This window comes from Merops nubicus, unplaced genomic scaffold, assembly GCF_000691845.1.
Source record: "Merops nubicus isolate BGI_N331 unplaced genomic scaffold, ASM69184v1 scaffold9953, whole genome shotgun sequence".
Classification (NCBI taxonomy): Eukaryota; Metazoa; Chordata; class Aves; order Coraciiformes; family Meropidae; genus Merops; species Merops nubicus.
Genome location: NW_008599547.1, coordinates 365 through 11,090, shown reverse-complemented (window position 1 = coordinate 11,090; position 10,726 = coordinate 365). Strand labels below are relative to the sequence as shown.

The 10,726-nt window shown below is 49.3% G+C and overlaps 1 protein-coding gene across 1 annotated transcript; it reads right to left on the bottom strand.

The window, feature by feature from the left end:
• Positions 1 to 1,990: 1,990 nt before the first annotated feature.
• Positions 1,991 to 7,092, bottom strand: LOC103770172 (PDZ and LIM domain protein 1-like; the record flags this gene model as incomplete). Its single annotated transcript, XM_008937422.1, has 3 exons — positions 1,991 to 2,177; positions 3,875 to 3,992; positions 6,938 to 7,092. Coding segments are annotated over 3 exons (460 nt in total), but the record flags the coding sequence as incomplete, so codon positions are not given.
• Between the last annotated feature and the right edge of the window lie 3,634 nt (positions 7,093 to 10,726).

Sequence of the window (10,726 nt, the reverse complement as noted above, 5' to 3'; positions counted from 1 at the left end):
CCTTCCCCTGGGGAAACACGATGCCAAGGGAAGAGCTTTAGCACCACGAGCCTTCCCCTGGGGAAACACGATGCCAAGGGAAGAGCTTTAGCACCACGAGCCTTCCCCTGGGGAAACACGATGCCAAGGGAAGAGCTTTAGCACCAAGAGCCTTCCCCTGGGGAAACACGATGCCAAGGGAAGAGCTTTAGCACCAGTGAGGGGAGATGTCATCCCAGAGTAGGCCAAAAAAACACCCACTCAGCTTGAAAAATAAACCTGCTGGTGTTAGTGCCTGGCAGTTGTGCAAGTGTATGATGTGCAGGCCATATACTGGCAGCATGGGGAAGCCAGGCTTTTCTTGGGGCAAGGAGTTTGATGGTTGTGCTAGCCATCCTCACTTCCTTACCACTGGCTGTAGAAGTAGCCAGAGGGGAAGAGCTAAATTTAGCCAGGTTGGTGAATCAGTTCCCCCCCCACAACCTGGCAAAAATCTGTGCCAGCAGCAGGCTTATAAGCCTGGTGACAGGTCAGCTAGCTTTATCTCAGATGAAGGTTGGATTTTGGCTTAGTGGAGTTTGGGTTTTTTGTTGTTGTTGGGGTTTTTTTTTGTGTGTGTGGGTTTTTTTTTTTTCAAGGCAGCTGTGCTGTGGCATGATTCGTTGTGAAGGAGAAGCAACCCAGGATGCAGCAGTAAAGCACTGCTGAAGAGCAGCAGGACTTTCCAGGACAGGCACACAGGACTTTGTCTGTAGCTGTTGCAGATGCACTCACTAACCTCAAGGGTGGAGGCAACCCTCTGGTGCCAGAGAGGGCCTGTATGGGGGACAAGCCCTTCCCTTTTCAATCTCTAGCAACTTGTTTTAAAGCAAAGATGACACTCTGTCTTGGAAACCATTAATTTTTACACCAGGAGAACAGCCAGCATTCCATTAAGAGGCGTACACAGAGAAAAACTTCACTGCAGACCAGCTCTTTCTTTGCTATACATGGGTGGAGGGGCTGCTGCTCAAGCACCATCAGCCCCTCATCCAGTGCACATGGGGCACTTGTCCCCAAAGAACAGCCTCCAGCAGCCCACGCATGGCTGGCAGCACGAGGAGCAGGGCGATGGCTCTGGCAGCCACACAGGCCCTTACACAGGGGACTGTCTCAAATGTGTGCAAACAGAAACAATCATGACCATGACATCTGCCCTAGCCCCAGCCCTTGGGTGCTGGAGTGGAGGAGCCAGCACAGCATGGACAGGAACAGATGGAACAGAGACAGAGACTACAGTCATTCCAATCTTCACCTCTTTGCTCCAGGATTCCCTGGTTTCCAGCAAGAACCATGGACACTTTTTTACAGAGCTCAATTTGTGACCATGGGGAACAGAGGGGCACCTGGGTCATGAACTAATGGGAAGCACTGAAGTGCCTTTGCTCATCATCATGAATCAGCTCTTGGGTGCCTTGCACTGGGGACAGCCCACCAGTGCCAGCTGTGGCCTGTGGTTTGGCTGTGCCCACCTGGATGCCAGCAGGCAGCTGCTACCAGCAGCCAGGCACATGGGAAACCAGTTGGATGTAACTTTGGAATTCCCTCCTGCTGGTCTCCAGGGTGAACCCAGCCATGCACTCAACTCAGCACCTCTTCTGCTGCCCTGGGGACCCTGCTCCAGTGCAGGACGCAGACACCTTTTGGATTCACCTGGTTTATTGAATGCAAACAGAAGGCAAATAACTGGGACACAGAAGAGTTGTAATCTGACTTTGGCCTCTGATTTTCCTGTGCACAAAGGTGGAAAAAAAAATAATTTCTGTGTATTTAAAAAAAAAATCCAAACAGTGAAACAGGAGACAAAAAGAATGTAGTGGCAGCTCAGAGGATTAATAATGGCAAGGAAATTCAAAGCCATACCTAACATTCCTTACTGCAAACAAGATTTGGCAGGAGGGTAGGGACAATGCTTTCCAAGGAAAAGGAGCAGAAGAGAAACCATCCTCACTGGCTTTGTGAGCAGCATGGTTTACTTGGGGAAGACGGTGACCACCTCGTAGCCCTCAGGGGGAACCACCCGCTCCCGGGCATGCTTCTCACAGTAGATCTGGTCTTCCACAAAGAAGTGTCCTTTCTGCTTCAGGTTGGTGCCACAGTCGCTGCACACATAGCACTCAGGGTGGCGTTGCTTGTCCCGGATCTTCACAAACACCCCTCTGGGGAAAGAACCAGCACCTTTCAGCACCAAGTACCCACCACTGCCTCCTTCCTTCCCAGACACCTCCCACCCAGTCCACCCCCACACCAGTGCTGGAGGTGGACAATTTTCTCCTGCTCCACACAAGCCAAAGTATAGACCCTACTCAGGGCAGGCAGGTTTTAACAGTGCTTTTAGAGCCCAGCGTGTGCTGGCATGGGAGCCCTCCTCTGGAAAGTGCTTCCTAGCACAGGCCTGCCTAAGTGTCACAGGGACCTAGCATCTATGGTGCCAAGAATCGCTGTGATGGCATCTTTAGCTGATGACTGGACACAGCACAACAGCCTTCAAATGCCCAGGATCCAATGACAGGCATCAGCTCGACCTTCAAATGCCCAGGATCCAATGACAGGCATCATCTTGACCATCTGGGGGATCAACTTTGAGTCTCAACACACTGTATGGTAGAACAAATTCAGAAACAACTGTCACCACCAACCGAGGGGGATGAAAGCTGCACAGACAGCCACTGCCCTTTTGCTAGGGATGGACACACCAGCTATGCATGGGAGAAGCACAGCGACCAGATCCTGGCTCTGAACTCAGACCTTGCTGCTCAGGAGTTGCAGTGAACAGATCCAGACAAATGTGGGCTAGCTCTTACTGGAAAGCTTCACAAGTTAACCCAGCAGATGATGAGGAAAAGTACACAGCAACTCGTTAACTACCACCAGCAGCCACACAACAATTTGCCAGGAGTACCATTTTGTTCCAGCAGCCATCTAGATGTTCCATAATTCATTAGTTTTTTAGTGCTATTCATAGCCTTGTGCTTCCTCTCCAGATCTACCCAGCGGGTAGAATAATTGTAGAGTTTGCCTCTGATTCATATTTTACAGGCCACAGATAACCTCTGTAATGACTCTGCCAGTTCTTGGTGCTCCAGGGCCATGGAGTCCCAGTGTAGTGGGTCTCTGCAACAACCTGATAGCTTGTGGGGAGCATGGGAGAAAGCTGAATCCTTCCATGACAACGCAGGTGAGCTACCAGCACTTGACTGCTGGAGCCAACCGTTAAGCTAAGGGGGTTGTAGGGAAGGATTTGCAGTTGGGAAGCTGAATGGCAAATCAAAGACAGAGGTTAGGTCCTTCATGCTGCTACACTTACGGTACAGCAGCCCTCTATCAAAGCCCTGCCTCTGCTGGAAGTTGGCCAAAACAACATAAAGACAACAATAATTATGTCTGTATAGACACAGTGGAGGCATGTGGTCCTACAGCCAGCAGGGAGCAGAACACAGTTCTCCTGGTCCACATTGCCTCTTACCATCAAAGCTAGTCACCACTCCACGGCTGGGAGTGGCCAGACATGCTAAGCCTTTAAATACACAGGCCCTGAATGGAAAGGTCACTTTGTTTTCTGCTGTAAACAGATGCCAGGTAGGAAGCAAAACACTGCAGCAGCAGCTGCCTCGAGGTTTCTCTCCTAGGGACTCGCTCTGGCTTCCAGTGAAAGGGGTCTGTCAAAGGAAACCCAACTCCTGCCTCACTGTGGGGAACTACCACGTTAGTGCTACCAAAGCTGGTGAGAACAGACGTGCCTGGAGCTGCCCCCTGGATGCAGTGGCTGTGGCTGTGGTGTTCCAGGGGCAGCGCCTCAGCCCCTCGCACAGCCACGGCACGACTGTCCTGCAACCCCAGGGACAGGCTTACTTACACAATGCCAGATCCACACTTCTCACACATGGGCAGCTTCTGGGCATTCCCAATCGATGAGGCCACCTTTGTGGTGGGGGCTTTGACGCTCCTAAATCCTGATGGTTTGGTAGGGTCTCCTGGGGGGGGAAGGAGAGGGCTTCAGGGCATGTGAGATGCGTGGCTCTTGGCTACTGCTCCCAAGCAGGTGCTCTGCTAGGGAGAGGTGAGGTTGTTTCACCCCAGTTCAGAGGCAGAGATTCATGCATGAAAAGCAGGAAGGGATTTAGAGGTGTGCAGGGAGGAGGGAGAGAAGGGACACAGCTGAACCTGGCCCTGGAAAGTCAAGGGCCTGAGACTGTGGGCAGTCACATGAGAGTCTCTTCTCATCTCAAAAGTCCATGAGATTTCAACTGATGTCTCACATGCACAGATGCACAAAGCAAAGCAAAGCCCCAGCCCTGGACTTGGTAGCATGAGAGTCTGCCTGCTGTGTCCTCATGACACATGCAGGGTCAAGCTGGTTGCCAGATTTGGGCTCAGAAACAGGACATGGGTGTCCTGGCAGACCAGGGAGAACTGCCAAGTCCTTTTCCAATCTGCTGTCTGGTGTATGGTAGGGCTGGCTTCCCCAAGACTCCTGAAAGTTTTGGTTAATGAACTTCTTGTTCTTGCAGGGCTCTGCAACACGAGGGATAACCTTGTGCTCTATGCTGCTGAGTAGCATGCTCAAAGTATCTCCCTAGTGCAACCTTTCTAGGGCAGGAATGTCCTGCAGTTCCCTGGCAGGAGACATCTGGATGCCTACAATGGCAGTGGATCCTAGATGCAGGATGCAAGGCAAGCCTTTAAATATCTTCAGTGTAAAATGACCCTCTTGCAAAATAACACCATTGATGTGACTAGTTTTATCTGTACAGCTTTTGCAAGAGGTTCAACACCAGGCAAAAGGGGAAGGAGAGCTGCAGACTGGCATGATGTTTCACCAGAAACAAGGGGGGTCGATGGGCACCTTAGAGTGGGAGGGAAACTGATAAAACCCTTCTGATTGGTGTTAAACCAAGAGCACACTGTGTTGGTTGTTCCTGGTGTAAGGGCAGGAAAAACACTCCAAAAGCACACCCTGTTGACCAGCAAGGTCCAGGACACATCACAGCCCAGGGAAGATCACTGACAGAAGAGCTGAAGTAAAAAGAGGGGAGATGCCCGTCTTGTCACCTCTGCTCACCTGTGGGGCAGGTGACACTGTGCTGCTTTCCTTTGGGGCAGCCTTCAGCTCTGAGGTTTGCACCCAGCTCCATGCAGAGATGCTGCTCCAGGGGTGCAAGTTCCCTGATGGGAACTACAGCCCACACACCCTCCAAACACAGCAGGAAGCACCTGGCCTCTGACAGAGCCACTGCAAGTGACCCCGCTGGGAAGGAAGCTGCAGCAGCCACGTTTTCAGGCTCATACCAACAAGGCTGACAGCACATTTTTAAATCTCTCGAAAGCAAACAGCTTAATCAGCCAGCCACAGGAAACATAACTCGTTGCACCCTGTGAAACACCCTCCACCTCTGAGTGCAGGGTCAGGTCTAAACACAGACCAGCCACGGTGCGTCCGCACACGGCGCCCCTGTCCGGGGCCAGGCTCGCGGGGACACGCTCGGGGATGCTCCAAGGGACTTGTCCCAGCTGGGGAGGTAGTTCCCTGCTGCTGCTCTCAAGCCATGGCCTGAGGACAGGCCGGGAGAAGCAGCCAGCCACCAGCGAGCTCCGGGTGGCCGGGGTGAGGCGTGCAGGCAGGAGCTGTGTCCCTGTGGGGACAGACGCTCCCGCTGGCCCTGCGCCGCAGCAGCGACTGGCAGCTCACAGTGCAGTCGTGACAGAGCCTATCCTGGCCTCTGACCAGGCAGGCAAACCTCGTGCCAGAGAATCCCAGTAATGCTGCAAACCTTCCAAGAAAGATAAAACAGAGAGGCTTTTGCTTCCCATCTTCTTCAGCACTACTAAGCAGCGGGGAGGAGCTCGGCTGTGTGAGACGTCCCGGCTACTCCTGTCCCTTCCATGCAGGAGCTGAACCCTGAGGGCAAGTTGCAAACACTCAATATTTAAAAGAGCTTTCCAGTAGGTATTTTAACAGCATATTAAAGACTCCAAGATCCTCCTTTCTTCCTTACTGTTGTTTCCTTATTTCCTTTGTTTTGCTGTTTCCTTACAGACCTACCAGTGCTTGGCCAATCTGTCTCCCTTTGTGGTGAATATCTCAGCACCAGGCTTTTTTGGGATGAAATTGAATGCACCAATGCCAAGCTAGTAACACAAAAGACCAAGTCTCCACTAGCCTAAGGAAAAAAAAAAATAATTCTTGGAATTCTTTTCCTATTCATTTGTTTATTTTATTTTATTTAAGGGGAGAATAGAGTAAGATTGGGCCCCCACCTAGTTAATTGGCTTTTTTAACTTACGTCTATAGCCCTGAACTGCACAAGTCCAGATGTCAGATCAAGAATGCCAAGCAGAGCCAAGTTTCAGAGGTTAAAAGCAATGAATTGCTTGCTGTAACCCAGCTTCCACATTTTTACATTCAGCTGCAGAAGCAGATCCTTTTTCTTCTGTAGAGGGATGGAGATCAGAAGCTTTAGCACTCACTGAAGAGCATTATCTTGTGGTATCTTTCAAAGTCTTGAATCAAAGATGGTCTTTAATCAGTTAATATTATCTTAAAGGGCAGAAGTTAAGAAAATACAGGAGAGGTTTTGCAACATGTAAAATTACTTCTTGATAACTGTATGTGGTAGGGTGTTATGTCTTGAGCACTCCCTCCATGAGTAAACAATGATATGGGCCCACAGCCCAGTGTCTAATCAATGAGAGAAACTAATCAATGAGGGAATATTTAGAAGTCTGTGAAAGGGTCTGTAGGTTTCTGTAGAAACCACCTATATGTGCTACCTTGGACAATCAACAGCTAAGAAAGGAAAATGAAGTTTTATGTTAATCTTTATGTTTCTGTTAGTCGAAGATGTTAAACACTGGACTCAGCCCAAGGAATGGCAAAAGGGAAGAGCACACTCAGATGAGGTGTGCAGTAAGCACTCACCTTTCTCTTCTGACTCCAAAATCTCTTGCAAGACAAGGAACGAAGCAGACTGTCTGGGTGGCTCATTTGACTCTTGATTCTCCTGGAGCATCTTGTAAACCTCAGATTCTCTGTCTATGACAATGCCGCCTGGGGGCTGGGTAGGCTGATCTGAACTGAGGGAGGAAGAGAGGAAAGGCTGTTAGCTGAAGACTGACACCAGTCCCCCAGCAAAACCCTCACAGTGCACATGGCTGAAGAAAGAACGTGCACAACAAGCGCCCGACAGGCGCCACAGAACACCGAGGTGCTGGCAGCACTCACACCAGACACCTGCAGCTCTGGTGGGACTGGCACGCCGGGCTACCCACCTATGCCAGGCTGGAGGGGCTCTCACCAGCTGGCCCTGGCCAGGCCCCAAGCATTCTCCCTGCCTCACAATCCTATGTACCCCCGAATCTGAGACCTGCTGCTCAAGAACTCACTGCTCTGTTAACAGGGAAATAAAGAACTCACGTGCTGGGATGGGGACCTCCCGTGGTAGCTGGGACATCTGTGCATGTTCCTTGTGTGCTTTAACTACCTTAGACTCCTACCTTACACCCCTGTGAATCTCAAATTAAGTGAAGTTTATTCCATGAAGTGAACTGGTCCTAAAGGATCCTTCAGAAAGTAAAACTGCTGTAATATCTAACAGAAGGAGCCTCTGACTGGCAATAACTTAATTTGGTTTTTGAGTGTTACTATTTCCATTTTATAGGTGGAGACTCTGAGGCACAGCCCATTTACAGCATTTACCCAGGATTAAAGAGCAGGTCAAGGGCAGAGGTGATTTCTGCCCTCCATTCAGCTGCCTCCTGAGGTGCTGACACTGACACTCTGTCACAAGGGGCTTGCACCCTCAGCCTAGACCCCGAGGTACTGCAGGGGCAGCTTTCCACAGTGCAGGGTGGCTGAAAGGGTGGTCATTGTGTCCAGGGAGTGGGTGAGGAAAAGATGCTGGAGGCAGTACATAGGGTGTTCTCTGCATCCAGGATAAGCTACAGGTTTAAAACTGCAGGAACAGGCTTGGAATATTCCTTGGGAAATGCTTTCCAGCAGACAGGCACTGGAATACTAAAGAAGATTCCCATGGACAGGTAAGCAACCTCTATAATAAAGGACTTTTAAAGAGTATGGACAAATATCCACTGGGAATGATTTAAATCACTAGTTTAAATTGGTCAAATGTTGAGCTTTCAGGGGATTAACTAAATGACACGAGGTTCCTGCCTGCCTTGTATTCTGTGGATGGAATAAAACATCTCTGGAAAACTGAGACAACTGACAGGTCTCCTCTGACAGCTCAATTCCATAATGCAGCCTTATAAATGTAAATGGTCTATTAGGTTTCCCCATCCCTGCACACTGTGATTGTCTCAGAAGTACACAAACATCCTGAAGTTCAGACTAAGTTGCAGAGAGGAATCATTTTCCTGAGGAGGCAACTGTATACTTTCCATGCCAATGTGCAATGGAGTCATCTGGGAGTTACTCTACATAATAAACTCCTCAAGCATCAGAGGTAAAATCATCACGTTATAAAATGCTACCTCCATAAAAAGAATTTCATAAAATGTTTCCACCTTCAGTAATTTTCAGTGGAGCAGGAAGAACATCAGCCTTGCAAGTAGCTGAACCCTTGAAGCATGAATCTTATTTACTAAAGCCTCTCATCTAAAATAACCATGTGCCTTCTATTACACAGAAAATGTCCTAGGATATCCCAAATGAATCCATGCTCCACATTACATTCCTCTTAAGTAAACTCATATGCTCCCACGGCTCTATTCACCCATAAAAACATGAGGCAAGAAGCTTGTCATTGCAGTTTGCATACTCAGAATGTTTCACCAACATGCATTCAAAAAGCAAAGGCTAAATAGTCTTAAAGAATCAAACAAAGCCATCCCATTTCAACCATGCATTGTGACAGTATGCAAAACATATAGATAGCTCTCCCAGGTATGCACCCTATAGATACACTTCCATACACAAGACTTCTGAAAGATCATAAAAAAGCCAAAATCCTAGAATTTGTATCAGCAGAGTGAATACCTGTATTGTCAAGGCAGAAGGCTATGCTGCTTAAAGACAAACAAACACAAAACCCCATCAACCAACCAAAAAAGCCCATGCATCTTCTGAATGGGCCAGGCCACAGGCACAGGAATTGTGCCTGCAGGACATGTACTTTATCTGCAACAATCACCAGCAGCCGATGTCCTTTTCCATGCAAAGGAGTTCCCCAACACAGAAACTTGGTAGGGGACAACTCCAACGACCCTTAATGTATTTCAGACTCACACAACCATTACTGGATTTCCCTGCTTCTACCACATGGATTGAATAGCACTGGATCACTGAGCTTTGAAAACTGGCAAGAAGATAATAATAAAAGCCAATAAAAACACAGCCTTGCACAGCGTTTTCAGAAAAGCACAGCTGATTCTTTACGAAGAAAGATGGAATTAAGCTTTTTTCAGTGATGACCTGTGATAGGACAAGGGGTAATGGGTGCAAATTGGAGCATAGGAGGTTCAAGGTGAATATCAGGAAAAATTTTGTTCCTGTGAGGGTGCCAGAGCACTGGAACAGGCTGCCCAGAGAGGTTGTGGAGTCTCCTTCACTGGAGTCATTCAAAACCCTCCTGGACGCCTTCCTGTGTGATGTACTCTAGGTGGTCCTGCTCTGGCAGGGGGGTTGGACTAGATGATCTTTCGAGGTCCCTTCCAACCCCTATGATTCTATGATCTATGATACAAATGTCATTTTACTGTTTTATGCTAGCACATTTTGTAAAGGTTACAAAGGTGAACTACAGGAAGGCCCAGTACTTGGAGCACTCACTTTTGCAGCAGAACAATTGCTGATGCCTGGGGCTCCTCTGTGAGTGTCATCAGCTGTCTGGACCAGCACAGCCAGCCAGCAGAGCATGACTGCTCCTGGCATGCACGTACTTGCTACGAGCCAGAGCAGCCACTGACAGCAAGTAACTGGAACATGTAGCAAGGCAGGAGTAAATCCACAGCCTCCTATTCTATTATCTCTTGGCTGCTGGCACACAGCAAAGCGTGGCTGTATGGGTCCGTTGGTATGAATGCAAACTTCTCTGCTTTGAAGTCCATGATACTCAGACCAAGAAAGGACAGTCAGCAGCCAAGGGGCTGCAAGGTCTGGCTGTGCCCTTTATCCCAAAAAGTCCACGGGACTGACCGCCTCCCTCGACCGCAAGTCACACTGGTGCAAGCTGCTTGGTCACACAGCAAGGTAGCTGCTGAACGTTCACATCTTCTGAAACAACTCAGCCTCGATTGGATCCTTCCTGCCAGATGGCTAAACATGCTTTCTGCTTCACCTGTCTTGATGCTGAAGTTCTCCCTGCAAAACCCTGTGGGCTGTCATTTAGAGGCACAGATGAGCTGGTTCCCAACTGCCACAAAGAGCAAATACCAAAGACCACCCAGGCCTTGTGATGCTGAGGCTCTCCACTGGTCTTGCAGGCCTTGGAGCATGTTGAGCATCCTCTGCCCTATGGGCAAAGAGGCAGCCCCAAGACCAGCAAGCTGTGCACACAAGTGGGCAGGGGTGGGAACACAGACCAGGTCCTCCATGCAGCTAGTGCCTGTCCAGGCTGCTCCAAACTCATTAGTGTTATCTGTCAGCCAAAGACAGAGACCTATAGGAATCTGCTTCAGCCTGTAATGAAACACGCCCAGTGCATGCCCATGGCCCAGCCCACAGCCAGCAGAACAAAAGCACAAGGACACG